This window comes from Cotesia typhae, unplaced genomic scaffold (assembly GCF_013202065.1).
Source record: "Cotesia typhae breed Kobodo isofemale line unplaced genomic scaffold, CoteBio_Ctyphae contig_48, whole genome shotgun sequence".
Lineage (NCBI taxonomy): Eukaryota > Metazoa > Arthropoda > Insecta > Hymenoptera > Braconidae > Cotesia > Cotesia typhae.
Window position 1 is genome coordinate 4,505,922 of NW_027423756.1, and position 15,305 is coordinate 4,521,226.

At 26.3% G+C, this 15,305-nt stretch overlaps 2 protein-coding genes across 3 annotated transcripts; one reads left to right on the forward strand and one right to left on the reverse strand.

Annotated features, from left to right (window-relative positions):
* Positions 1-3,824: 3,824 nt before the first annotated feature.
* Lolal (longitudinals lacking protein-like) lies at positions 3,825-6,615 on the reverse strand. 2 transcript variants are annotated; one of them, XM_074246390.1, is made up of 4 exons: positions 6,457-6,615; positions 5,756-5,992; positions 5,115-5,332; positions 3,825-4,007 (listed from the first exon to the last, which is right to left on the reverse strand). In XM_074246390.1, the coding sequence occupies exons 2-3, from the start codon at positions 5,942-5,944 to the stop codon at positions 5,138-5,140; spliced, it is 384 nt and encodes a 127-aa protein (XP_074102491.1). In that variant the 5' UTR covers positions 5,945-5,992; positions 6,457-6,615; the 3' UTR covers positions 3,825-4,007; positions 5,115-5,137. The 2 variants fall into 2 exon arrangements, with proteins under 2 accessions (XP_074102491.1, XP_074102492.1); XM_074246391.1 differs by lacking the exon at positions 6,457-6,615 and adding an exon at positions 6,074-6,215.
* Positions 6,616-11,348: 4,733 nt separating this feature from the next.
* On the forward strand, positions 11,349-14,749 carry LOC141529698 (CCAAT/enhancer-binding protein). Its single transcript, XM_074246369.1, has one exon. The coding sequence runs from the start codon at positions 11,778-11,780 to the stop codon at positions 12,837-12,839; it is 1,062 nt and encodes a 353-aa protein (XP_074102470.1). The 5' UTR covers positions 11,349-11,777; the 3' UTR covers positions 12,840-14,749.
* Positions 14,750-15,305: the final 556 nt, after the last annotated feature.

The following is a 15,305-nucleotide window of genomic DNA, read 5'->3' on the forward strand; positions in this document are numbered from 1 at the left end:
AAGTGAATAAATATAATTATTATATTAGATTTTTCATTGATATGACAATCGAATTTTTAAAGTAGGTTTAAAATCAAAACGTTTGTTAAAATCTTTGATATTTTATTTTAATAAAAAAAATTTGTTGCTTCTACAGTTTTTAGATATTTGTTTGATAAATAAATGAAGAAATAAGATAGCAAGATTTAAAAAGAACAAATTTATTGAATTCCATAAAGTGTTAAAGAAAATTTTTTTTTTTATAATTCGTAACTTTTTTTTTGATTGGGTACAAAAATTTGAAAAAATTTTAATAAATTCCTTTAGCGAGATAAAAAACAAAAATTTTTCAGCGAAATCAAATGGGGTCGGGTCTAAAAGTGGCCGATATTTTATCCAACGATTGTAAATAGGGCCAGTATTTTCACTGACGTTCAAACGCGAACTTCCTGGACCTGATTACAAGTCACGGAACCAAAATCGTAATGTACACAGATGATAAGATTACTTTTAATTAAATTAAGAGCATTATAGTCTTCAAACATTCCGGCTGCCCAATTTTAAAACACAGTAACTGCAAAATTTTTATACCTGATTTTTTTTAGTATTGCTGCATTTCATACAACTTTTAGACCTTAATTTTGAGTAATTTTTTTTTAATATTTATATTTAAGTATTTTTTATTCATAAATTAAATTTTTTATCAATTTGGCGCACAAACTTTTTTTTAGTAAGAAAAATTCTTAAAAATTTCAAAATTTTCAGTTACTGTGTTTTGAAATTGTACAGCCGATTCTTTTTTGAACTAAAAAGATCTTTTTCTTAATTTAATACAAAAAATAGTATTTTTAATTAACAGTACCAAAAAATTAGAGTTAATTAAATAACATTTTTATTGAAAAATATTCTTAAGATAAAAAATCTCTTTATCAAGAAGTACTAGACTTCTCGATTTAGAAAATTGCTTCCAAAGCTCAGGAAATTGCATTTCTTAGACTGAAATATTTTTTAATCCAATTGATAAATAAGATATTGCTTGCGATCTGTGAAAAAATTTGGGCATCCTAAAGCTAAAAAGGAATATTTCAATGCATGTGAAATATTTTAGTTTTCAGAAAAAAACTGCCTAAAATTAAAAGAATGCATAAAAAATTTTAATTTCAATACAAAATGTTGGCAAATAGTTTCACAAGATAAGTTAAAGAAAATAGTCTAGTAAACAAAGTTAAATGATTACAAAAATGAATAAAACGAGAGCAATCGTTTAGTTACTCATTTTCTAGGTATGAAATTAACATAAATAAAATTTTTTTGAGCTACACGAAAAGAACAAGATGACACTGGATATCATCCTAGATTATACTCAGTGATATCTGTAGTGAAAAAAATTTTCAGATAGTGGCTAGAATAATCCAGATTATACTGGGTGATATCTGGATTATACTGGATGATATCTGGATTATACTCATTGTAATCTGGATTATACTAGCTACTATGTGAATTTTTTTTTATTCAGTATAATCTGGGATGATATCCAGTGTCATCTTGTTCTTTCCATGTACTACACATTTTTTAAAATTCATTAAAAATCAAATAAAAAAATAAAAATATTAATTTTTCAATTAAAAAAAAACTGTTTCATAAAATATAATAAAGCATTTTTTTTTATTTTTAGGCTTAAGGTAAGCCTAAAAAAAATAATAATAATAAAGCACTTTAGTAAATTGCTCAGAAAAAATTTTTAAGGCTTTTTTAGCTTTAAGTCCTAAAATAAAAAAATTCCTAAAGCTAAAAGGGCGCATAATTAAACTTATACACCCTATTAGCTTTGAGAAATGAATGTATGCTTTTTATGTGTAAAATATATCTACCAATCAAATTTTAATCAAATATAAATAAAAGACAACAAATATTTCTTTTTTTATTTACACAATTTATTTTATAAGTCAACATCTTCATATTATCGTCATTATCAGCATTGAGTCATAATATTTGTAGACAAAAGTAACTTCTAATTAATGTGAAGTGAATAAAGACTCATGTACAGGAAAAATATTCCTATCTTATTCATGGAAAGAAAATTAATGACACTAACAAAGGAAGAACATCGAATGACTATAAATTTTATCATTTCTTTTTATTTTAAATTTTAATCTTATAGCGCTCTCATACTTATATTCAATGAATTTTTGTCTCTTTCAGTGTGTATTTTAATTAAACGAAGCATAAAGAAGAGTCAATATATTTTCAACAACTTTTGAATTATCAGAGATCATTTCATATTACTATAATTTTACTTACACGTCTTATCTTATTTTAATAAGAAAATACTGTCTCACAAAGTATAAAAAATTTGGACAGTTGGAAAAACACTAAATGAAATTTAGCTGTGATCGTTTTTAGTGTTCGCATCCTTGTGTTAATACATTCTATTTTATTTATCAGTATATTCATTAATTAAAGTAACAAATATCTAATAAAAAATACAGTAAATTACATTGTAAACAATTGAACACCTAGACTGACCATGGCTGTTTAAATAAAACTCTAATCCACAATTGCAATAAGTCAATTAAAAAATATATTCTACTAAATGATAGATGTAATGTGTGTGATGAAGTATTATACTGCGAGATGAATTAAAATAAATAGTATTTCGATCATCACAGTGAAATGATCTCTGATTTTTATATCGAAAAATAAATTTCAGACAGGTAAATAATATAATATGGAAGAAAATCCTAATATTATTTAAATATGAAAAAATGATAATTCACGTAAAAAAATCGATACAATTCCAATAAGTTGCACCCTGTGATAATATAATAAATAATGAATATAAAATTACGGTGTTTGTTTATGCGATGAAATACTTAAAAATGAGCTCAGAATATATTTTTTCTCATTTTTTCAACTACATTTAATTTGAATAATTTTTTTATTTTTTGTTCGTCTACTGACGAATTCGTGCTCTAAATATGATTGAAAGAACTGTGCAGTCTGGCATTAAAAAAATTTTTTTGTCCCTCAGTTAATGTTACATAAAACTTTTCACGGCATAGGATAAACAACCTTCAATATATTATTATATCATAAATAAATTTGGTCTATCGGTAATAATGTAAATACGCCGATACAGTCCTGGCAGTATTTGGTTAAGGTAAATCACCATTACAAGAAGTTTGATTTTTATTTTTTCAATAAAAAAAATTACGAAATCTATAAAATATATATATTTTTTCAAATCAATGCAAAGAAATAAAATTTTATACTATTTGAAAAAAATTAAGTGGTAGAAAAAAATTGAGAAGAAAAATAAAAATAAAACTTCTAGCAAAGTTGATTAAAAACCTCTTGATCTGGTGGCCGGGACTTTTGTAAATCTACAATATTAATTATTATTATTATTAAATGATTATTTTATATATTTATATTAATTAATAAACAATTAGAAAGCTTTTAGAATATACACAATGCCTTTAAAAAATTAATTAAGTAAACAAATAAAATATTTGTCAGGCTTTAGGATTCGTTATTATTATTAATTTAAATTTGAGTTATAGTAATTAATTATTAATAGATAAATGATTATTTTTTTGTACTGATTCACAAATGTCCACGGTCAGCATTTTATATAAAACTATGATGACCTGCTTATTTAATATTGAATTTATCAATTTTTTAGCACTTTCCTTAATAAAAAATATAATTAGTGTAGTGTTTTTTCACCTTTAATTCAATACCATTTTTAAGTCTTGTCAGTCAACAAATTAATGAATTATTTTAACAATGATCTCTGGATTGACCTTAAATGGAATATATGAAAAAAAAAAAAAAAAAAAAAGTATATTTATGTTATATTTATTGTTATAGTTTTAGATTTTATTGGTTACTTGAATCAAAGGTGATATTATTAACGTTTATGTATTGTGTCTATGTATGTTTTTGCGCTCCAGTTTATTTATCCAATCACTTCGTTTGTATACGCATTCATTACACTTTTGCACTTCGCACGCTTCCAATAACATCTGTAAATAACAAAAATAAATTTTTAGTTAATAACTTTCATTTTATTCCTATTATTATAAGTTTAAGTATCTAACCTATTATATTGATAATAAATAATATAAACTTAAAATAAAATATTATTTGGAATTAAATTCGCTTTTACTGTCGGTAATATTTTTTTTATCTTTCATAATGTCGTATTTAATATTTTTTTTTTTTTTTTATTGTAATGAGGAAAAAAATTACGATAGATTAAATCGATTATTCAATACAAACTGAGATAATTCAAGTAAAAACATGAATTTTATTCTAAAATTAAGCATTCACGAGTTTTTAAGATTATCTTAAAAAGAGTCAAATAATGAATTTTAGTTTAAAAATTGAAATAAAATAATTATTTATTTTTCATCACAAATATGTTTTAACAAAAATGATAAATAATTAATAATTTAAAAAATAGATGGTCAGTTTCCATATTAATTGAGAAAAAGTTTGAGTTTAAAGTAAACTAAATATAATAAATCGCTCGCTAACATACTTAACTGTTGATAATATATTTAATTTAGGCAGTCTTGGTCCTGGCTAACAACAAATAAAACTAAAAATGTAACTTTGCATATGTAGTCTTGATTCATTTCTTTTTCTTTTCTTATTTTTTTAGTTACTAAGCTATTCGTTAATTATAATAATCATCCAAAATTTAAGCTTTAGTTTATATAGAGCCATATATTAACTTAAGTTTCATACACTTTCAAAATCTTCAACATTGTAAAAAATTAGGTAACTCTGTTATTGGCCCTTTGGGCTGTTGGGTTTATATAATGGAAAATAAATAAATAAATCAATACATATTTGCAAAATGGCGTTAATTTATGCCTATAATTACTCAAATTTTCTTACTACAAATCTCTTACTTTTTTTCTTTCATTATTTTTATTTTTATATTTACCTACTTGAGTAGTTATGAAGCGATTTATGCAATCTAAATTTGTTACTTAGCTTTTTTGGTTAATTTTCATCACAAAAATAGTTTAAGAATAATTACTTTGTAAAGATTATTAACCCTGTTAATGGCTACGGCTGTTAAGTTTGGTTGTCTGTAAATAAATAAATAAATAAATATTTACCATAACTAAATATCGGCAAAATTTTAGCCCTCTCTTTTAATGGCACCAGGCGCTTCGGCTAGTCCTTTAACTTTGAGTCGATCTGCTGTTTTTAAAAATGCTGGTAATTGATCTTGGGAAACATTTACCTCTCCAGCATACATAAATTCAAGAATAGCTTGTAAGTGGTTATAAGCTACGTCTTTTAATATAATTATCGGATGCTTGGACGGATTTTCCTAGAATATAAAATAACAATAGTGAGTGTTCATGAAATTATATACAAATTATAATTGTAATTATATCATTAAAATCAAAATTGTAAGCAATCATTTCAAGTATTGACAAATGGAGACAAAAGATCGAAAAATTGCTTTATAAATATAAATATCTTTTGATGTTCAAAACTATTATTGTCATTTATTTAATTATGGTTCTATTGATAATACATTTTACTCAGCTCAATAAATTGACTGGAAATAAAAAATTTTAGTATTTAAAAATAATTTTTCTTAATATTTCGAGTCTTATCAACAATTTGAACTAATAAAATAAATTTTTTAGGTGATTAAACTTTAGTCATTGGAAAAAATTTATTATTTTTGGCTTGATAAAAAAAAATAGGTTCAAAATGAAATAATTGTAATATAAAAATAACATACCTCAAGTAAAGATTTGAAGTAAGGACTACATGCTGAAAGTACCATTTTATGCGCTCTACAAGTTTGTCCATCACATGCTAATGTTACATCTGTAAAACTTTTTTCATCTCGCAGATGCTTGAATGAAGATACCATATTAGATTGGAAATCATTCCACTTGAGGAAAAATTGTTGCTGTTCTCCAGCCATTGTTGATGTGTATCTTTTTTTATTTTACTTAAAATCACAAAAATTCCACTAAACAAAAAAGAAAATGAAAACAATTAATTAATACAATAATATTGATAAATATTAAATAAAAATGAAAAAAAAAAATACTTGTATCCACAAAAATATAATTATCAACCATCAAATTCTTTCAATTTGTGTGCTTTTCTAATAATTACAGTATTATTTTAGGTTAAGTATTTTCAAATAAATTTTCATTTCAATCCAAATATATATTAAATTAATACACAGTATGCTGTGAAAGAATGATTTATAATGAAATTACTTAAAAATATTTGTTTGAATATTAAGGAAATATATGAGATCTTAAATAATATCACTAAATATCTACAATAAGCGCGGGTTTTTGTTATTGAAAGTCTTGATTGCATGGAAGTTTCTAAAAGACAAAAAAAGCGGATCCAGTTGTTTGCCGCGCGAATAAAATATTATTAAAATAAATAAGTGCTTTTATTTATTTAAAATATACTTACATTGCACCGGTAATAGCCAATAATTCGGCAATCCTTTCAAATTAGAATTTTATAAAATTATCCTGATATATGAATTAATAATTAGTATTGATATAATCGTGTTAATACATGAAATGTGTATCAACGCCAATGAATACGTACATACATATATATACTACACTTGTATGTGCACTTGTAAGTTGTATAGTATAGAGCAACAAAGTGTAGCGAAAACTTTAGTGTGAATGCTGATGAATGTTACCAATTTATTTTTTGTTGTGGCTCATTCCACGGTGATGGTAATTTTCGGTCAAATTCGGATATATCCGTTGTTTTCCGTCATAGTTACGTACATACTACTTTTATTAGGTCTTGTTTTTTTTTTATTCATTTTTCTTTATTAATAAAATATATAGTTATAGTGAGCGCAGGTTTTATTGGATTAAAGTTGGAATATTATGTGTGCTTTTTTTTTTTTAGGATTATGCAATTTATAAAAAAAAAAAACTATCGCATGCATACTTTTCTACCGCAAGATGGTTACTTTCAGGTAAGAGTAGTGTTTTCATTATCGACAAAAATTAAAATTATAATTTCTATATAATTAAGAAAATAATTTTTTTTTTAGTTTTTCAGAAGTGTTGAGTAATTATACAGCACCAGATAACCAAATTAGCGAAAATGTGATTTTTATTTAATTCTTCCGAAAAAGTAACTCAGATTTCGTTGCAGTAGTTATTGAGTTGAAATGCAAGAAGATGAATTTTCAATTCCTTGCCAGTTTATGATCCTAAAATCAGCAGAAACCTGATTTTTTTTTTAAATCTACTTTTAACAAAATATTTAGAGAAAATTTCATTCACACTTTTTTTTTTTTTTAATTTTTACTAACAAAATTTTTTTTAGAAATATTTTTCATGATAATTATTTTGCTGAAAAAAGTCCTAAAAGTTAAATAAGATAGAAGTACCAGTGTCGGCCATCTTAGGATCATTTTTGGCCACTTGATATTTTAGTTAATTTGTAAAAAATTTAACTATTTAAGTATAATTTTTATAGAATTTATGAATTAGTACATTTAAACGAATTGAATTCATCAAGTTTTTCGCTTATAGAAATATTTATACAATAATTTGAATATAAAGTAGTCAAAAAAGGTACACTGGCCGCAAACGGTACTTCTACCCTAAAGTTAATTTAAATATTAGTAATCAAACTTTAAAAAGGTTTCGATTTTTTAACCACATATTTTTATAACTTTTTATTTACATACAGGTAATTAAATTGTTTATATTTTTATACTTATAATCTGAATATTAAAAAAAAAATCAAGATACTTTTGGATTTGCTATTTTCAGTGTTATGCAAATTCAGAAATAATTTTTGACTTTTTAAATTGTGACAATATCGGTTATTTTAATTGTTCAATTTTCGCATATCGTAGACAACAATTGGAATATCAGTTGATGTCAAATCGAGTTTTTTTTCTTCAATTGATTAGTTCATGTCATTCACTTAAATTTCACTATCATGTTGGTCTATTGTGCCAAATTTTGGGCAACTTACTCTGATAGCCAGCGCTTTCTCAGAAAGTAGTTGACTTCCAGCAGTTACAGTAAATTTAACATAAAGTTGGCGGTAAGTCTTCACTAAATAACAGTTGTAAGCAAATTGACGAAAATCTACGGCCGCAACTTGAATACAAGTTAACAATCAAACTTGAAGTTAAATTTCCTTTCAACTTTACTACAATTTGACTGAAATACTTGTACTTTAAGTTTTGACATCTATTTGCTGAGTAACTTATAGGTAACTAATAGGTAATCGCTTGCTTTGCCAACTCTTTCCGTCAAGTTTGCTTCAAATTGCGGTCGTACCTTGATAGCCAGAGTTTCAGACCAACAAAGTTGGTGTCAGACAGTTGCCACCAACTTAGCGACAACTTGCGGTCAACTTTCGAATTTGTAACTGTTGGTACTAAGTTGGCGACAAGTTTCTGAGAAAAAGAAGACCAATCTACTGCCAAAATGTGTCGCCAAATTTCTTGAGAAACTTGTCGTCAACTTGGTGGAAAAAAGTTTCAGAAGCAACTTTTGCCGAAAACTTAGTGAACAAGTTGATACGTACCGAGTTTATTTTCAAGACTTGCCGCCAACTTGGTGACAAGTTGCGGCAGTTAGATGGACAGAAAGTTGCAACTTTTTTTTTTTTTTTTTTTTTAATAAAGTTTATTTGCTTTCAAAAATACAAAATTTGCTTAAAAGCTAAGAGGCTGCAAACAAAAACTTAAAAACTCGCCATTACATATCACTAAGACTCTATAAAAGAAATTAAATTAAATTGCAAATTGGTCTCCATGACTGGAGCAGCTTATTGCCAAAACAAATTTCTGTAAGTTAAGTTTAATTATGATCAGATTATAAATTATTATTCTTGTTTAAAAACTATCTAATTTCGACTAAAAGTCTTTATGTAAGAGTGGAGAAAACTTTCTTTTAAAACACTATGAAACAGAAAGTTGCAACCAACCTGGCTATCAGGGTAGATTGACGGCAAGTTTCAGGTAAGGCTGCTATCAGGGTAAATATTCTTTTGATTTTCTGTTGGTAAGCTTGAACATCATATGATAAGAGCTAAAACATCTATCGATATCAAAGAAATAGTAACAATAGCTTCAGAAAGATGTCGTGAATATGGAATAAATTGTCGAATTCGATATCTAATAGCAATTAATCATAAGCTATCATCTTGTAAATATTATTTTTTATCGGAAAAATTCTCCAATAAAAAGAAAATATTATTAAGAACACATAATATGTATGGTTTATGTTAAATTGTTGTTTATACATATTTATTGAAAATCAACAAGTATCAGGCGAACATATGAAGTGAAAGAGTTGTTTTGTTTATACAACTACCCTTCAAAAGGATCTTATGGACTCGACTTTTATAATATGCACATATGTTGAATTTATTTTTGAGATCACTGCTACGCATCGCCAAAGTTAATACATAAAAAAAGTTACTATAAATTAAATAAATAATTTTTATTACTTATGAGATTAACTCTATAATTACAAATATAAACAACAAAAAATTCCAAAAATAATTGCTACAAAAAACCCATTTTTTGATGAGAATTTCGAACTTTACGTTACGATTTTTGAGGCATCAACATTAGAGATAATGACAACAATTATTATTAATCCATTTCTGAGCTAAAATAGACCTGATAAGAATTTTAATTGCTTTTTTTTTTTTTTAATATCCAGCAGAATATTGTACGCTAAAGAATTAAAAGGATTTCATTTGTTTAAAATAAACCATTTATTTTTTTTATTTATTTTCTACCGAATTTCAATCGAAATATGATGATAAATATTTCAAAGAAATTTTGAACACTCATGTTTTTAACTTCATTAATTATCATTCAAAAGGACTTCAATGAAACCGAGGATTTTATTTCATTTTTCGTCAAAAGTGATACAATAAAAAAATTTTTTTTTTTTCAATTGTAACTATAGAAGATAAGTGACTTTACAATTTTGAACGATTTTATATTGTAGCCAAATTCAATCCAATATTAAAAATGCAAAGATTTAATTAATTTTTTCCACATATTTCGAAAAGAAATTTTTATTTTTAGTGAATTATTTAAATAAATAATTTTTTATTTTCTATAAATAGTTATTTGCCTCCAATTAGAAAATATATGCATTAATTTACGTCTTTTAATAACTCACCAAAAATCAAGAGATTTTTTTTTAAAACGTGAAAAATAAAATAATTCAAGAAATAACAAAATTTTTTATTATCAATTTTTAGTAGTTTTCTTAATTAATTTAATTTTGGAAAAATTTTAAAACAAACGCATTTTGGACGCAGAAAAAATTTTACTTGAATCAAGTAAATAATTTTGAAGAACTTCATCTTCTTGATTTGAGTAATAAAATTCTTAAACTAAGAAATTTTTTGATACAAGACAATGAAAGTCTTCAAAATTATTTTTATATAGTCTTCAAATATATTTTATTTTTTAGAGGATTTATTAGAAACTAAAAATAAAATAATTTTCGATTACAGTTTTAATTTTGATACACAGAAAGAAAGAAAGTCTTGAGTCAAGTGTAAATTTTCTTAAATCAAGAAAATTTTAAGAAAGATTGAAAATTTCTTGAATGAATTTAAAATTTCTTGAAAGAAATTAAATTTTTTTAAGCCAAGAAAATTTTTTCTTACTCCAAAATAACTTCGGTCTTCCTTACAATTTTCTTGGTTCAAGAAATTTTTTTTTCTGTGAAAAATTCAAAAAACAACACCAACTTTTTCTTATGACTATTAAGATATGAATATTTTTAATTTTCCAACAATGATGAATGATCGTCAAGAATATTGAACAGATGCAATAAAAAACAAGACTTGAATCATCTTAGACGTTTCGTAGCTAGCAACCTATAAAAAAAAAAAACTAATCGTAATTTTAAAATTACTATTCAAGCTAGTTACTGAGAAAAATAAATTTGAATAAATTTGTAAATAATAATCAGCAAAATGCATTCGCAGGAACGAAAAAGTGCCATAAATATTACGAAATGTAACGTAATATAATTACTATGATTGATTTGCAATTGCAAAATAACAATCATCACTGTTTTTTCTGGTGTTAGAAAAAAAAACTTTTGAAAAGAAAGTAATTATAATTATATAGATTGTAGCAGAGCTGAAAATACATTAGAGGAAGAATAGATATAATACAGAAGAGGTGAATATCAAATAGACGAGGAAGACCAAGAAGACAAGATATGATGTTTATAAGAGAAGGGAAAAATGAGTCGGGAAGGTGCGCATGCGTTCAGACGAAACGCGTTACTCGAAGTTGGCGCGCACTGCATTGAAATCTTGCGACATGCTACCAAGATAGTCAGTCGCGCGCTAACACTCGTTTAGTTGATTTCGGTTCTTTTTATTACTGATAACAAACGCGACGTAAATATGTTGGCACGTTTAATTCACTAAATAAGTTTCGTTTTGTATATACTGTACAAATGACATTTGTTCCACGATTTAAATAAATTTTATTAAAAGTGTTGACAATTAAAGTTAAATTTTAACTATTTGAAACATTTAAAAAGTGGATTTATAAATTAGTGTTTTTATTATTGAAATGATTGTAAATTAATAAGTTGGGTGAACACACTTTTATGTAACGTGGATATATAAATATTGAATAAAAAAAAATAAACAATAAAAATTTTGTTAAGTTTTTAAAGTATAAATTAAAAAAAAAAGCTCTGTTTACTAAATGGATATTTGAAATAAATTGTAATGTGCGAGTGAATAACATGGAATCACCAGTCATGTACGAATCATCGGGCCATCAGGTCCAGAATCAAGGACCAGGGGATTTAAAAAAGTCCCAAAGCATGCTTGGGAATAATAATAACAACAACAACAACAACGCAAATAACAATAATTCAGCATTACAAGTAAATCATAATCAACAGACAGGTAATTTAGTAAGTAAAGTATCCGCTAGCAAAGCGAGTCTTCATCAGCAGTATGCTGAGCACTGTGCTGCAGCTGGTGAACTAACGGACCTAAACACACCGGAAATATCTCTGGACCTTCAAAGGCTAATCGATGACCCGAATTTCAACGATGGTCTGTTGGATATGTTCAGTGACGGCAATGGAGCCTTAAAACACTCTAGAAACAACACATACCCTAGAACAACGTTGGCGTACATGCCCCAGCCAGTCCACAGTGGTGCTAGTTATCATCAAAACAGCAATAGCTGCAGTGATAGCAACAGTTCGTCCTCAGACTCCCCTAGTATCAAAGAGGAACCTGTTGATCCTGCCGATTACAGACGCCACTGTCCGCAGTATCCTCCGAGTGGTTACAATCCAGCAAACGGAGCTTTTGCCAATGGAGGACCCACCTTTACGACTCTCACACCCTCAACAGTTCCTGGTCACCAACTTCACCACCAACATCCGCAGCAACAGCAGTCTCAGCACCAGCAACAGCCGCGGGGGCCTATGAAACCGGTGCTGGCTCATCAGCATCAAGCTGCTGCAGCAGCCGCCGCCGCAGCTGTTGCCAGGAAACAAAGTAAATCTGTTGATAAAGCCAGTGATGAGTATCGCAGACGAAGAGAGCGCAATAATATTGCCGTTAGAAAGAGCCGAGAAAAAGCAAAAGTTCGCTCTCGGGAAACAGAAGAAAAAGTAAAGTTGCTTGTTAAAGACAATGAGCTGCTGAAGAAAAAGGTTGAAATTCTTACTGAGGAATTGAATGTTTTAAGATCACTTATTGGTAGTTGTGGCGTATTACCTGAACAGCTGCATCGGGAACTCTCGAGGCATTTGGATCAGTATCAACATGCAATTGGACCTATGTAGCAGCCTCATCGACAAGTATAGCAGAATATTTTAGCGCGCGTGCAATTTTTGCGACCTTCAAGACACTTTTGGAAGTATATCCGGCTGTGAAAGCTCATTAAATATTATTTTGTGCGTCATTAACACTTGAATCGATCATTCGTGATCTCTCAATCAAGTTTTTTTATTCGATTGTTAAACATTAAGGATAATTATGTACAGAGTAATAATGCAGTCGGATTATTCGCGATTTTTTGAATAGATAAATATGATAATGATAATAATAACAATTAAAATTAAAGTGCCTTCTCCTTACTATGTTCATTGAACCTGTTTAGGATAAAATAACATTTGGACACTTTTACTATCACTATTATCATTAATTGTAAATAATTTTAATAAGTAAATAAAGATAAATATTTTTTTAGCAATATTTTTAAACAGGTTTTTTGACGATTGCTATATGGCGCTTTTATTGAATAATAACAGTAATATACCGCCATTATTTGATCTCTCACTCATCAATATTAACGCGTGGCAATATTATTGCCGAAATGGCGGCATAAATATTATTATTAATTAATTCTTACTCTTTGGTACCTTATATAATAAATAAATAAATATTCTTATCATGATATGTAAGACTGGGATATTGTTACCCGCGCAAAAAGTTCTGATTTAATCAATCTTAATGGTTTGCAAATAAAAATAAAATAATACTACTGTCATATACGCTAAAACATTTAGATTTATATTAAAAATATAAAATAATATTTTCATTAAAGTTATGATATGACGAAAAATTATAATTGTACATTTTGTTTGCATGGCGTTGTGATTAGATGCGATCGTTTTTATAAATATATATATATATATATATATATATATATATATATATATATATATATATATATATATATATATATATTAAATTAATTAGTTTTAAATACTGTACTCAAGTATACCTCGTGACACGTTTATAATATACCGTAAACAACACATAATTAAAGATTATTTTAATTTAATTAAAAAAAATGTTATTAAATTTATAAATTTATTTTCGAGGAAAAAAAAACTCTCATTGTTTTTTAAAGCGTTATTCATAAAAAAACTGAATAATAACTATTATAAATCGGCGGCAAATCCCATGGCGTTAATTTTATAAATAAAAAAAAAAAAAAATACAGGAAAGGTATAAGCACAAAAAACAACAAAACAATAACGAACACTCACACATGTGCACAGCTTTGTATTATATAGTTAACGTAATACTAATGTTAATGTCGAAAATGTATGTAAAAATTAATATATTTTTTCTGTTTAAAAAGTGAGAATGAATTATTTTTGTTTGTGTAAAAGGAAGAATGAATCATATACTTAATTTGGAAAATTATAAATACTAAAGAAAAAAATACAAAAAAAAAAAAAACGTTATGTTTATAAAGATTATATACTTTATATTTTATTTCTGGTTGATAATATGTTGTAAAACAATAATATATCACCGAAATTCATTAAGTTACCGTTAAATGTGTGAAGCGGGCTTCATTGTTCATTCATTTGATTGTTGATAATTATCACATGTGAATGTGGATTAAGATTGAATCGTCGGGTGGAATACATAATGATAATAAAACCATCTATTGTTTTTGTTTTTCCTTTTATTTTTATTTTGTTGTCTCATCTTTTCCCTTCGTCTATCACTTTCTCATTCTTTATATTCTTCTTCTTCTTCTTTTTCTTCTTTTCTTTCTATCACCTTGTCTATCTTCTTTTTCTTTTTACATAAAAACGTAATTTAGCGCGTATGAATGTAAATAGTTATTATTCGAGCGGAGTATACGTATATGCGACGTGTGCCCAGTATGAGATTATATGTCACAGTTATCTTCATGTCTATGCACAAATATATTTTGATATAAAAAACATAATTGTAAGTTTTTTTATTTTATTCTTAATGTTCCTTAATATATTTTACTGACTTTAAGTAATAATTAAGGAATTGAGTTTCAAAACGATATCTTTTTATTTTTGATTAATCGAGACAAAAAACTGGTTATCTTCAATTATAAATATTTTTATTGAACTTTTTTAATTTAGCTACAAAGTACTATCGGTTATGAAGCTACAATTCGATTTTTATTCCGAAATCTTTATAATTCTTGAAGTAATTAATATTAAAAAGTTAAACAAACTGTTTTTTTTAAATATGAAAAGATATCTTTTTGAAAATCAGCTCCTCAATTATTATCATAAATATCTATCTTTTGATACTCATAATTGAAGTTTCAATTAATTTTTAAGTTCAAATTGGAGTAAGTAATTTAATAAATTAAATCGCAGGTAAGATATTTTTTTCTTCAAATCATACACAGAAAAAAAATATTTCTTGAACCAAGAAAATTGTAAGGAAGACCCAAATTATTTTGGAGCAAGAAGAAATTTTCTTGGCTTAAAAAAATTTAACTTCGTTCAAGAAATTTTAAC

Excerpts from the sequence above, each read along its gene's own strand:
- Lolal (XM_074246390.1), bottom strand. The coding sequence starts at position 5,944 with ATGGCTGGAGAACAGCAACAATTTTTCCTCAAGTGGAATGATTTCCAA. Across the intron at positions 5,333-5,755 it reads ACTTCAAATCTTTACTTGAG|GAAAATCCGTCCAAGCATCC; the intron begins GTATGTTATTTT and ends TTTATATTCTAG.
- LOC141529698 (XM_074246369.1), top strand. The coding sequence starts at position 11,778 with ATGGAATCACCAGTCATGTACGAATCATCGGGCCATCAGGTCCAGAAT.